General features: G+C 40.8%; 1 protein-coding gene across 1 annotated transcript; it reads left to right on the top strand.

Annotated features, from left to right (window-relative positions):
* The first annotated feature begins 2,150 nt into the window (after positions 1 to 2,150).
* On the top strand, positions 2,151 to 13,816 carry LOC120020901 (zona pellucida sperm-binding protein 4-like). Its single transcript, XM_038964528.1, has 6 exons — positions 2,151 to 2,247; positions 6,079 to 6,266; positions 6,493 to 6,590; positions 12,895 to 13,052; positions 13,134 to 13,326; positions 13,663 to 13,816. Exons 1-6 carry the CDS (start codon positions 2,172 to 2,174, stop codon positions 13,814 to 13,816), a joined length of 867 nt encoding a protein of 288 aa, XP_038820456.1. The 5' UTR covers positions 2,151 to 2,171.
* The last annotated feature ends 368 nt before the right edge of the window (positions 13,817 to 14,184 follow it).

Genomic DNA, 14,184 nt, shown 5'->3' on the forward strand with positions numbered 1-14,184 from the left:
CTCTCAACATAGACTTCAAAGTCTGATGAAATCTCTCAAGAGCACCTTGAGACAGTTTCACATGAAATTCGAACTGCACTACCTGCGGAAGTCCATACGTTGAAAATTATTTCACCAGGGCCTTAACAATACTGGGAACCATGATTTTCTTCAGTGGAATAGCCTCAGGGAATCGAGTGGCAGCACACATTATGGTTAACAGAAACTGGTTACTACTCTTGGCTTTGGGAAAAGGACCAACACAGTCCACCAGAACCCTGCTGAAAGGTTTGTCAAAAACAGGAATAGTCTGCAAAAGTGCAAATCGGTACAACGTCGTTCGATTTACCCATCCACTGCCAAACATAACAGGATTTACAATACGACACAACATCCTGTTTCAGACCAGGCCAGAAGAAGTTACCTAAGATAGTCATACGTCTTGTCGACCACAAGATGGCCTGCCATACTACCATTGTGAGCCAACCTCAGTATCTATTATCAAAGCGTAACTGGAACAACAATTTGAGATACACTGGTCCAATCGTCTTGCCCCGAAGTGGCACAAGAATGCCATTGCCTCATTAGAACAACATCTCTGTCAAAGTAACCCACACAAACTTCCTCAAACTCCTAAAGAAACATCTTTACTCTGTTCCGCAATCAGCTGCTTCCTAGACATCAAAGTGTCAACTGTAGGGACCCTCTCTTCCTTCAGAGGTCCTACAAACTAACTCACCTTTAGAGTTTTCAAAGGATAGGTCAACTCAGGATGTTTAGCGAAATCAGGATCACCCATAAACATCTTGGACAGATCGACCATGGTGGGATTGAAGACATCCTCCTCAACTTTTCTCATAACCCATCAGGTTCCTCTACTCAGGGTTCCTTACAAACCACAGGATTTGGCACAACCTTCCCTACAGCCAAATTGTTTCCCAAAATGAATGAGACTCCCTTCACCGTTAGGCTAGGCCTCACTCCGGAATCAGAAATAAGATCAGACTCGAGTTCCACATTATACAAAGGAACTTCCATTCAACCCATTTCCACGCCTTGTACAAACACTCTAACCAGTTGTTGATATGTCAGACAAAGGCAAAACACCCTCCAAAATGAAGGATTGGGCCGCCCCACTGTCTACTGGTATCTTCACCAGCTGCTTAAAAGCATTGCCACTCTGCAGAGACAACCCCGTCTGAAACAAAGGATTCATACACATCTGATCCAAAATCTTGTTTAGGAGATACACCAATCGCAACCAGAGACTTAATGTGCTGGAGTGCTCCCACAAGAAGAAACGTCATTTTTCTGTTTCAAATTGGGACACAGACACAAACTGGCAGATATGAAAAGATCTGCAGAAAACTGGATTTATCTTTGGGAACTGTAGAAAAATACTCTAACATCACAGTAGGAGGTGACTTCTTGGGATTGCTTTTTGCATGTGGATAACTATTTGTTAAGGTAGCTTTATGTGTCAAAACAAACTCATCTGCACGAACTACAGCTTTCTCAAGAGTGAGATCTTTGTGCTCATAAATGTAGGTTGCAACCTTTTCGTGAAGGCAATTCTTGAACTGCTCTAGAAGTATGAGTCTTTAAATCCTCATGGTCATTGGCCTCTTGAGAACCACACCACTGATCAAAAATACATGCTTGTTGCCTTGCGAATTCAACATGGCTTTGTGATTCTGTCTTTTGTAATTTAAAGAACTGTTGTCTGTGTGCCTCTGGGACCAACTCGTAAACCTGAAGGATAGCAGCTTTAACGGTGTCCATAATCTGATCTCTGGTCAAGAGATAAAGCGGAGTACACTTTCTGAGCCTTTCCCACAAGAACACTTTGGAGGAGCAGTGACCAAATATCTCCCGGCCATTTTAGGTGTGGCAATCTGCTCAAACCGAGTAAAATATACATCCACCTCTTTTCCGTTGAAAGGCGTTACAAGCCGGCTGTTCCAACCAAGATCAAACTCGAAGGGTGTAGGATGGCCTGACTGGATTTGGAATACTTCCAGATCTCCCTTTGTTGTGCTTCCACCTCCATCTCTTTCAATCGAATGGCATGTGTACGTTCTTCTTGTTCTAGTGTGGTGGTATGTTCACGTTCTTGTCTTTCCCTATGCTCTAACTCTAATTTCTGTTGTTCCCATTTTGCCTTTAGTTCTAACTCTCGCAGTTGCACATATATGGGGTGTACTCTACCAGACGTAGGACACTTCATCATCCTCACTCTCTGGAAGGATTTCCTCCTCCACCAAAACAGTACGGATCAACTCTTTGACTTCTATTTTTGGATCGCCAGATGCCACCTTGATGTTATAATGCTTTGAAATGATACGCAGATTCGCCTTTGTACATTTATCTAGCATCTCCCATGTAAGGTTTTCCACAAATGCTTCCAACTTAGTCCATGTATTTTTTTATGTTATTAGCCTGTGTTTATACAAATTTCTAAATGATTCAACCAATCTAATAACCCCTCAAGGTGGATGTCAGTGACAAACTCTACCACAAAATTGTATTTTGAACACTCCAATATCTGGGCACAGCAGAGCTTCAGAGTAGGGGACGAGAGCGACTACCATACTCATGGGAAACAATATCCCGGACGAGCCCCCATTTTATGTTACCCACCAAATAGTGTCACTCAAACAGTATGGGGAACTAACAAAGAGTCGCTGACCAACAACCAGAACTAAACCGGTGGGGTTTTAGGAGGGGTTCTGAAAGACACTCATGGGGGTGTCCACTGAAAGTTGACTGGCAACAACAACTGGAACCTAAAAGACACCCACCATGAGCGCCCACTAAATGTACCTAAGAAGAGGCAAACAAAAGAAAAACTTACACCAAACTTAAAGACAGGATGCTAACCAAAAAAGTGGAGCAAAATGAAATCAGACAAAGGAATGTTTTTTTTCTAGAAATCAAAATAGGGAGCACCAACTAAAGGGGTTTACCCTCTGCATCTATCAAGACAACTGGAGCACTGGGCCAACCACTCTTCAAAAGCACCTGTGCCAGCATTAACAAAATGGCAACCAGCACAGGTGTAACACATATTAAAGAGGTCACACCAATTGGTGTGCCCTACATGCTCATGATCTATTCGTGCTAAAATCCAACCTCAAACCATAAATGGAAAAACCAATGCCTCTAACAAAACCCATTGGATGAGAAGGTCCCTCTCACCTTCTTATCCAATGGGTTTTGAGAAGGTGAGGATGTGAGGAATGAAGGAAATGGAATTGAGATTCTCCCCTTGTTTCCTCCATTCCTCACCTCCCTCTCAAAGCACATTGGGGGAGAGGAGGGAATGTTCCTCCCCTCAGGCCCCAATGCACTTTCAAGGAGAGGCAAGGAGTGGAGGAAACAGGGACAGAGGAAGCAAGAATGTGATGTCTGGTGTTCAGGCAGACAGACAGACAGACAGAGAGACGGATAGACAGACATTGCTTGAAGAGTTTACTGATTTATAATTATTTCATTCTTGGTTATTAATATTGACAATGATTTTGTTGACAGAACCCATTGTATTATATTATTGTATTAAATTATTAGATAAACTATTAAAAAAATATATTTAAATGCAGTGTTTTTAGGTTTAGCATGGCTATAAATGATAGAGAAGTTGACTAAAACACAAACAGACCTCGCTACTAGCCATGACAAGGAAACATGCAGTGTCCATATTTCATGTGATATTTTGAATGACATGTAGATATTTTATTGTTGCTAGGAGTTATGGTGTCAGTGTGACAATCTAGCCTCTTATTCCTGCAACTACAAATGTGAAGCTGTAAGAAAATCATATTTCAATGTATTTCAAACAATTCTGAAATATTGATCCTTGTGTCACACATTGGCCCCTTTACTTATAGAAAGACCAACATACACAGGACAAATCATAAGAAATAGGGGTATTGTAAAGAGTTGGCTATTGTAAAAACATAGCAAGGTGTTGTATGCCATTTTTGCCCCATGCAACATTGTACTAGATCACCTTTTCTACATGACTTGTCAACTGATACCGTACTGCAATTCATCAGCTTAGTGTATCAATGAAATTCAGATGAGTGGAATGTATTGTTATATATGTACCCGACACTATAATTCCAAATGGTAGCACATAAAGTGACTCTCTCCACTTTCTCTTATTGAAGCACACTGGCTGATGGAGAATGATGACATAATTTTTACAGCCACTTCCATACAGAATCTTAATTTGAACATTCTGTTGTTGCAGGTATTTTCCTTCATTGCAGGAAATGCAAACTAGTAGTGTATTCAAGATTTAAAAATGCTATTCAAGTTTGTAATTTCCTCTTTAAAACTTCTCTGCGCTACGGATCCCTTTAGCGGGATCATTTTCCTAAACAACCACTGAATTGCAGGGCGCAAAATATTACTAAAAATATTTATAATCATGTAATCACAAGTGAAATATACCAAAACACAGCTTAGCCTGTTGTTAATCCACCTATCGTGTCAGATTTTGAAAATATGCTTTACAGCGAAAGAAATCCAAGCTTTTGTGAGTGTATCAATCAATGCTAGAACAGTTAGCCCCAAATTAGCATGGTCACGAAAGTCAGAAAAGCAATAAAATTAATCGCTTACATTTGATAATCTCCGGATGGTTGCACTCACGAGACTCCCAGTTACACAATAAATGTTATTTTTGTTCGATAAATATTACTTTTATAACAAAAAAACGCCATTTGGGTTGCGCGTTATGTTCAGAAAACCAAAGCCTCGTTCCGTTCGACGAAAATTCCCAAAAGTATCCGTAATGTTCGTAGAAACATGTCAAATGTTTTTTATAATCAATCCTCAGGTTGTTTTTAACAAACATAATCGATAATATTTCAACCGGACCGTAACCTATTCAATAAAAGAGAGAAAGAAAATGAGAGCTACCCCTCTCGCGCACAGGAACTAATCAAAGGACATCTGACTACTTTTGAAAAATCTCGCTAATTTTTCAAAATAAAAGCCTGAAACTATGTCTAAAGCCTGGTCACAGCCTGAGGAAGCCATTGGAAAGGGAATCTGGTTGATACCCCTTTAAATGGAAGAAAGACGGGCCAGGAAACACATATACAAATAAAAAAAATCACTTCTGGGTTAGATTTTCTCAGGCTTTCGCCTGCAGAATCAGTTTTGTTATACTCACAGACAATATTTTGACAGTTTTGGAAACTTTGGAGTGTTCTCTATCCTAATCTGTAAATTATATGCATATTCTACGATCTGGACCCGAGAAATAGTCCGTTTACCTTGGGAACATTATATATATTTTTTTTAAGTAAAAAAATCTGACCCCTAGCGTCAAGAGGTTTTAAAATGTCAGACGTGATTAGCCCTGAAGAGAAATGTATCAACCCCTACAAGAAATGTCCATGAATAAAAATCCACATAAAAGTTCACATTTCCTATTGCTGCAGAATTATTTTCCTGTTATAGCAAACTTGCTCAAATTAAGATTCTACATCTGTATATGATTTGGTTTTACCTTCCAACATAAATGTATACATTTATTAGGAAAAAATATACACATTTACAGTGCTCAGCAGTTATCAAACTATATACATTTACTTGGCACTGCATCATTTTAGTGGAGTAGTTATCAGGTTTGAGTAGTTTGGTTAAGTGATAGTTAACTGTATTGTTAACAAATTACAAGAAAACCATATCAAAAGTAAAGTGGAAATTGCATTTTTAAAAGCAGATATGTATCCAAATTGAAAGAGTGATTTGGTGCAGTGAACAAGTGAATTTTTGAATTTGTTTGTTGTATTCAATCAATTCAAAATGTTGAGTTTTGAAAATGTACCACATACTTGTGAAAATTGCACCAAAGCTGTAATAAAGGTTAAGCTTGTACACTTCCAGTTCTGCAGTCTTGTTATATATTGACATAAGTGCATGTGATACTAAAGAGCCATTAACATGGTTAAGTTAGTCACAATTTTGATGCATTATAATATCACATCTGAAATGTTGCAAATAGTGATGGAAATTCTTAGTCTTTTCGGTGAGCTTAATGGTTTTGATCATTAACTTAATATTCTTCCTATGCTCTGTAACCAGTGACTATCCAGTGTACCAGGGATGGCCAGTTTGTGGTGGTGGTTGCCAGGGATGCCACTCTGCCCAACCTGGAGCTAGATTCTATCAGCCTGCTAGGGGGGAACGGAGCCCACTGCACCCCTGTCGGCATCACTTCTGCTTTTGCCATCTACCAATTCAAAGTCACTGAATGTGGAACTGTCATGACGGTACGTATCAGCTGTGTTTGGCTTCAGTCTAAGTACAGGGAAGTAGTTCCTCTCTCCTTCAAAGAATTGGATCACATCATCCATATTAGTTGCAACACTGATCATACCATTGATTGTTTATTCAGGTTTAAAGATGTTGCCGCATTGTGGCAAAAGCTCTTTGTCAAACCTATGATGATTTTGCCTCTTAAAGATGAGCTGTATAAGAGAGTTGTGTTTATTGCAGGAGGAACCTGGTACTATTTTCTATGAGAACAGGATGTCCTCCTCATATATAGTGGGGATGGGACCCATCGGCGCCATCACCAGGGGCAGCCAATTTAAGTAGGTGATCTAAAATAATAATGATAATATTAACAACAATATCTTAGGGAAGTCTAAAATAAGCTAAACACTGTCATGTTTTTTTCTGTATATTGGGCCAGGTTAGGAATTTTGACAATACACTGGAGTTAACACCATTTATCTTCTTAAATATGTAATGGGATCTTTAGTCAAAATAAAATACAATTGTATTTGTCATGTACACAGATTACAGCAGGTGTGCTAGCTCCCTCAACATTGCAGTACAATAATAAATATCAATAATAAAGAGTCAAATGGTCGGAGTGGATGGGTGGGCAGATACCAGTAATGTCTAGCAACCAAAAGGTTGTGGCCAAAATCAGTGGCCAAATGTAGCATTTTAGCTAATTAGCTAATTAGCTCTTATCTCCAACAGTGCAGTAGTATCTAACAATTCACAACAATACACATCTAAAAGTAAAAGAATGGAATTAAAAAATATATAAATATTAGGACGAGCAATGTTGGAGTGGCATTGACTAAAATACAGTAGAATTGAATACAGTATATACATATGAGATGAGTAACGCAGTATGTAAACATTATTAAAATGACTAGTGTTGCATTATTAAAGTGGCCAGTGATTCCATGTCTATGTGTATAGGGAAGCTGCCTCTAAGGTGCAGGGTTAAGTAACCGGATGGTAGCCGGCTAGTGTTGGCTATTTAACAGTCTGATGGCCTTGAGATAGAAGCTGTTTTCAGTCTCTCGGTCCCAGCTTTGATGCACCTGTACTGACCTCGCCTTCTGGATGATAGTGGGGTGAACAGGCTGTGGCTCGGGTGGTCGATGCCCTTGATGATAATTTTGGCGTTCCTGTGACATCGGGTGCTTTGTTGTCTTGGAGGGCAGGCAGTGTGCCCCCGGTGATGCGTTGGGCAGACTGAACAGTAGTCAAGGTGCAACAAAACTAGGGCCTGTAGGACCTACCTTGTTGATAGTGTTGTTAAGAAGGCGGAGCATCGCTTTATTATAGACAGACTTCTCCCCATCTTAGCTACTACTGCATAAATATGTTTTGACCATGACAGTTTACAATCTAGGGTTACTCCAAGCAGTTTAGTCATCTCAACTTGCTCAATTTCCACATGATTTATTACAAGATTTAGTTGAGGTTTAGGGTTTAGTGAGTGTTTTGTTCCAAATATAATGTTTCTGGTTTTAGAAATATTTAGGGCTAACTTATTCCTTGCCACCCACTCTGAAACTAACTGCAGCTCTTTGTTGAGTGTTGCAGTCATTTCAGTCGCTGTAGTAGCTGACGTGTATAGTGTTGAGTCATCCACATAAATAGATACTCTGGCTTTACTCAAAGTTAGTGCATGTCGTTAGTAAAAATTGAAAAAAGCAAGGGGCCTAAACAGCTACCCTGGGGAATTCCTGATACTAACTGGATTATATCTGAGAGGCTTCCATTAAAGAACACCCTCTGTGTTCTGTTAGACAAGTAACTCTTCATCCACATTATAGCAGGGGGTGTAAAGCCATAACACAAGTTTTTACAACAGTAGACTATGATTGCTAAAGTCAAAAGCTGTCTAACAAGACAGCCCCCACAATCATTTAATCAATCAATTTCTCTCAGCCAATCATCAGTCATTTGTGTAAGTGCTGTGCTTGTTGAGTGTCCTTCCATATAAGCATGCTGATATTCTGTTGTCAATTTGTTTACTGTAAAATAGCATTGTATCTGGTCAAACACAATTTTTCCCAGAAGTTTACTAAGGGTTGGTAACAGGCTGATTGGTCGGCTATTTGAGCCAGTAAAGGGGGCTTTACTATTCTTGTGTAGCGGAATGACTTTAGCTTACCTCCAGGCCTGAGGGCACACGCTCTCTAGTAGGCTTTTAATTGAAGATGTGGCAAATAGGAGTGGCAATATCGTCTGCTATTATCCTCAGTAATTTTCCATCCAGACTGTCAGACCCCAGTGGCTTGTCGTTGTTGATATACAACAATAATTTTTTCACCTCTTCCACACTGACTTTACGGAATTAAATTCTTGTCTTTCATAATATGGTCCGATATACTTGGATGTGTAGTGTCAGCGTTTGTTGCTGGCATGTCATCCTTAAGTTTGCTTATCTTGCCAATGAAAGTCATTAAAGCAGTTGGCAACATCAGTGGGCTTTGTGATGAATGAGCCATCTGATTCAATGAATGAAGGAGCCGAGTTCGCTTTTTTCCCCAAAAGTTAATTTAAGGTGCCCCAAAGCTTTTTACTATCATTCTTTATATAATTTATATTTGTTTCATAGTGTAGTTTCTTTTTATTTAGTTTAGTCACATGATTTCTTAATTTGCAGTATGTTTGCCAATTCAGTTGGGCTGCCACACTTAATTGCCATACCTTTTGCCTCATCCCTCTCAACCATACAATTTTTAAATTCCTCATCAATCCAAGGGGATTTAACAGTTTTTAGTCATTTTCTTAATGGTTGCGTGCTTATTAGTAACTAGAATAAGTAGTTTCATAAATGTGTCAAGTGCAGCATCTGATTGCTCCTCATTACACACCACAGACCAGCAAATATTCTTTACATCATCAACATATGAATCACTACAAAACTTATTGTATGACATCTTGTAAACTATATTAGGCCCAGCCTATTATATTGTGATCATTACATCCTATGGATTTGGATACTGCTTTAAAACAAATATCTGCAGCATTATTAAAGATGTGATCAGTACATGTTGATTTAATTCCTGTGCTGTTTGTAACTACCCTGGTAGGTTGACTGACAACCTGATCCAGGTTGCAGGCACTGGTTACAGTTTGACATTTTTCCTGAGTGGCCAGCTTGATGATAGCCAGTCAATATTGAAATCACCCAGAAAGCATTTCACACATATTATCCAGATAATGACTGTTAGCACTTGGTGGTCTATAGTAGCTTCCCACAAGAATGGGCACGCACCCTTGTGTTGAGGATCAGCAAAGTGGAGGTGTTGTTTCCTACCTTCACCACCTGGTGGCGGCCCGTCAGGAAGTCCAGGACCCAGTTGCACAGGGCAGGGTTCAGACCCAGGGCACCGAGCTTAATGATGAGCTTGGAGGGTACTATGGTGTTGAAGGCTGAGCTATAGTCAATGAACACCATTCTGACGTAGGTATTCCAATTGTCCGAATGGGATAGGGCAGTGTGCAGTGCGGTAATGATTGCATCGTCTGCGGATCTATTGCGGCGGTAAGCAAATTGAAGTGGGTCTAGGGTGTCAGGTAAGGTAGAGGTGATATGATCCTTAACTAGCCTCTCAAGGCACTGCATGATGACAGAAGTGTGTGCTACAGGGCGATAGTCATTCACTTCAGTTACCTTTGCTTTCTTGGGTACAGGAACAATGGTGGACATCTTGAAGCAAGTGGGGACAGCAGACTGGGATAGGGAGAGATTGAATATGTCCATAAAAGATTCCAGCCAGCTGGTTTGCGCATGCTCTGAGGATGCTCCTAGGGATGCCGTCTGTGCCGGCAGGGGCCGGGGCGGTGGCACTGTGCTATCCTCAAAGAGGCTGAAGAAAGTGTTTAGCTTGTCCGGGAGCAAGACGTCGGTGTCCGCGACGTGGTTGGTTTTCCCTGGACGGGTACAGTATATGCCAAGAGAGCAACGATTATGTGAAACAGAGTATGGTACAGTCCCTGATGTCTCTCTGGAAGGAGATCCTTGCCTTGAGCTTTATTGTCCAGAGACTGAACATTAGCGAGTAATATACTCGTAAGCGGTGGATGGTGTGCACGCCTCCTGAGTCGGACTAGAAGTCCACTCCGAATAGCTCTTCTCCGCTGGCGGCGTCTTGGAGCAGCCTCTGGGATAAGTTCAATTGCCTTGGGGGGTATGAACAAAGGATCCAATTCCAGAAAGTCGTATTCCTGGCCGCTCTGATATCCAAAACTTACTTCCAGCTATATGTAATAACACAAAAAAAAATTCTCGGCTAATAATGTAGGAAATAACACACACAAAAACAATATACTGCAAAGTTGCTTTGGAGCTAGAAGCAGAGCTGCCATGTCTGTTGGCGCCATCTTGGAATTTGTAGCATATCATACAAATTATAATTCAGAGCATATCTTACGAAATGGATGATGGACATCCACAAACTAATACCAAACACAAAACATATCATACTAATTTGAGTGTCCCGTATTTTTGTTTACTATGTTACGTCTACCCCTGATTCAAGGTTGGTGAGTGAGTGTCTCTGTCTGTCTGTCTGTCTGTCTAAAATGGAGGGTAGACATGGCGTATCACATTTAACAAACCAAACATTAATATACCGTTATAGAAGGTAAAGTAAAAACCCAAACTGGTCCGTGCATAAATACCGGTATATAGTAAAATACGGTATACCGCCCAGCCCTAGGCTACCTTGTACTTCATGTTTGAGTTTTTGCTTGTAAGCAGGAATCAGGAGGATTTAGTTATGGTCCGATTTGCCAAATGGAGGGCGGGGGAGAGCTTTGTATGCATCTCTGTGTGTGGAGTAAAGCTGATTTATCCCTCTAGTTGCACAGGTGACATGCTGGTATAAATGAGGTAAAACAAATGTAAGTTTTCCTGCATTAACCTTTTACTGCAGTGGGCTAAATCAGGGTCACACAGAGCGTTTCTTGGTAGTTTTAAACAAATCTACTTTAAAACTAAAGTATACCTCTTACACACATGGTTATGGACTTTAAAAAAAGAAGACACCTGTACCATGTCAGATATAGAGTTGAAATGTATTCAATTGAGTTTGCATCCCAATATTACACTTTCTATACAACACAGAAGACTGAAATATAACAACACTGTTTGACAGAGAAACACCAGATTTTTTGCATGTTTAAAAAAAATGTTTATTCAATATGAAATTATGAAAAATATTTATAACATTCCACCCATGAGGCCACTAGATCATTTGACTGCAGGAAAGGACTACAATCACCGGCCACTAAGAGCACCGCCTCTGGATTAGCATTTTCTTGTTTACTTATGGCCTTATACAGCTCGTTGAGTGCCGTCTTAGTGCCAGCATCGGTTTGTGGTGGTAAATAGACAGCAACTAAAAATACAGATAAACTCTCTTAGTAAATAGTATGGTCTCATGCTTATCATGAGGTATTGTAACTCATGCTTATCATGCTTATCATGAGGTATTGTAAGGTGAGCAGAACCTTGAGACTTCCTTAATGTTAGAGATCATGCACCAGCTGCTTTCAATGAAGAGACAAACATCACCCCCCCCCCCCCCCCCCCCCCCAAACTTACTGGGTTCTGTCCTGCCGATGCATAGAAAGCTGTATTGTATATTATCCATGTCCTTCTTCACCCTTGAATCTGAGAAACATTGTATATTACAGTTCTTAAATGTCCCGTTGATAGAACAGTCTCGAACGGAGCGCGTCCAGCTTATTCTCCAGCGATTGCACATTCGCCAATAGAACAGAGTGTAGAGGCGATTTACCATTCGCCGCCGTAGTCTCACAAGGGTGCCCATATGCTGGCGTCTACAGTGCCGTCTTTGCCTCCTTCGAGTGTCGGGGATTAGGGCCTGGTCCGGGATAATCAATGTCTTTTGCCTCTGAGGTCCAAATTGAGGTTAGTGATAGATGTTCTGATGTCGAGAAGCTTTTTTCGGTCATTGGAAACTATGGTCAAAACATGCTATACCAAAAAAGTTAAGATCAGTGCAAAAAAACACACAAAATAGCACAATTGGTCAGGAGCCTGTAATACGGCCGCCATTCCCTCCGGTGCCATTCCATTAAATGACATATAGGCAAGCCAAAACGCCTCCTAAACATTAAACAGCCAAGTCACCCGTGATACAAGTCAGCATTCATGTCCATCAATGTCTGAGGACATCGGGAGAGGACGTGGAAACCGTCCACTAGGGGCTACAGTTAGAGCTGTTACCTTCAACTAGATTTCAGTTTTGCTAGGGTGTTATGGACGGGGATGGTGAATAAGCATAAGCATCTGCCTCTGTTTCGTTTTTTAGATTTTAGTTTTTTTAGCCTATACCAAACCTTAACCCTTAACCATTTGGAGTTAATGCCTAGCCTTAAGATTTCGATGTTAATGCCTAAACTTTACATTAAACACTTCAAAATTTGACGTTTTCAACAACTTCGAAATGTGATCATTTGACGTTTGCAACAACTTTGAAATGTGATGTTTGAGAAACATGGATTAATGTATAATTCTGACGTGGGACTGTGAGAGCTAGTTTCCTTATATGGCCGGATTTAAAGTCGAGATGTGAAGATGTCTGACCACACTCCCTTTCTTCCCAGTCTAATATTCCAGTGCAGATATAGCGGCATTGTGATTGAGGCTCTTGTGATTGACGTGAAGCAGGTGCCTCCCCCAATTCTTCTACCAGCTCCTGGACCCCTCAGAGTTGAGCTCAGACTGGCCAATGGAATATGCCTCACCAAGGGATGTAAGGAAGGCAAGTGGCACTATATTCATTGATTGGTTTGTTGGATTAATAAATGGGCAAATTCATTTTATCTTTCTTCTTTTGAAACAGAGGAGGCGGCCTACACCTCTTACTACACGGAGGCAGACTACCCTATCACCAAGTTCCTCAGGGATCCTGTGTACGCTGAGGTTCGCATCCTGGAGAGGACAGATCCCAACATTGTGCTGACCCTGGGTCGCTGCTGGGCCACCACAACCCCCGACCCTCTCAGCCTACCCCAGTGGAACCTTATAATTTATGGGTAAATATCTGAATAAGTAGAAGTTGTTAAAATGTTTTAACTGTACGTCCAATTTCTTTTATACCATTTATTGTAAAGATGAGGAAAAGGTTCAGCAGCTCTAGGAGAACCTCACTTCAACGCAGACAGACACTTGAATGACCATGGCATTGTCTGTCCGTCTACTGTATGTCTCTCTCTCTCTCTCTCTCTGTCTGTCTGTCTGTCTGTCTGTCTGTCTGTCTGTCTGTCTGTCTGTCTGTCTGTCTGTCTGTCTGTCTGTCTGTCTGTCTGTCTGTCTGTCTGTCTGTCTGTCTGTCTGTCTGTCTGTCTCTCTTTCTTCGTTTGTATCTTTAGATGTCCATACAAGGATGACCGGTACCTGACCATGCCCATCCCTGTGGAAGCCTCCTCTGGTCTGTCCTTCCCAACCCACTACAGGCGCTTCGTCCTCAAGATGTTCACCTTTGTGGATCCGACATCTATGTCCCCCCTGAGGGAGAGGGTATGACCATAGAAATACATACAGTGGGGCAAAAAAGTATTTAATCAGCCACCAATTGTGCAAGTTCTCCCACTTAAAAAGATGAGCGAGGCCTGTAATTTTCATCATAGGTACACTTCAACTATGACAGACAAAATGAGAAAAAAAATCCAGAAAATCACATTGTAGGATTTTTAATTAATTTATTTGCAAATTATGGTGGAAAATAAGTATTTGGTCACCTACAAACAAGCAAGATTTCTGGCTCTCACAGACCTGTAACTTCTTCTTTAAGAGGCTCCTCTGTCCTCCACTCGTTACCTGTATTAATGGCACCTGTTTGAACTTGTTATCAGTATAAAAGACACCTGTCCACAACCTCAAACAGTCACACT

This window comes from Salvelinus namaycush, chromosome 2, assembly GCF_016432855.1.
Source record: "Salvelinus namaycush isolate Seneca chromosome 2, SaNama_1.0, whole genome shotgun sequence".
Classification (NCBI taxonomy): domain Eukaryota; kingdom Metazoa; phylum Chordata; class Actinopteri; order Salmoniformes; family Salmonidae; genus Salvelinus; species Salvelinus namaycush.

What these genes read in the sequence shown, in the direction of transcription:
- LOC120020901 (XM_038964528.1), top strand. Translation starts at nt 2,172, where the DNA reads ATGGGGTGTACTCTACCAGACGTAGGACACTTCATCATCCTCACTCTC. An exon ending in AATGTGGAACTGTCATGACG is followed by an intron (nt 6,267 to 6,492) that starts GTACGTATCAGC and finishes TGTTTATTGCAG; the next exon opens with GAGGAACCTGGTACTATTTT. An exon ending in CACCAAGGGATGTAAGGAAG is followed by an intron (nt 13,053 to 13,133) that starts GCAAGTGGCACT and finishes CTTTTGAAACAG; the next exon opens with AGGAGGCGGCCTACACCTCT.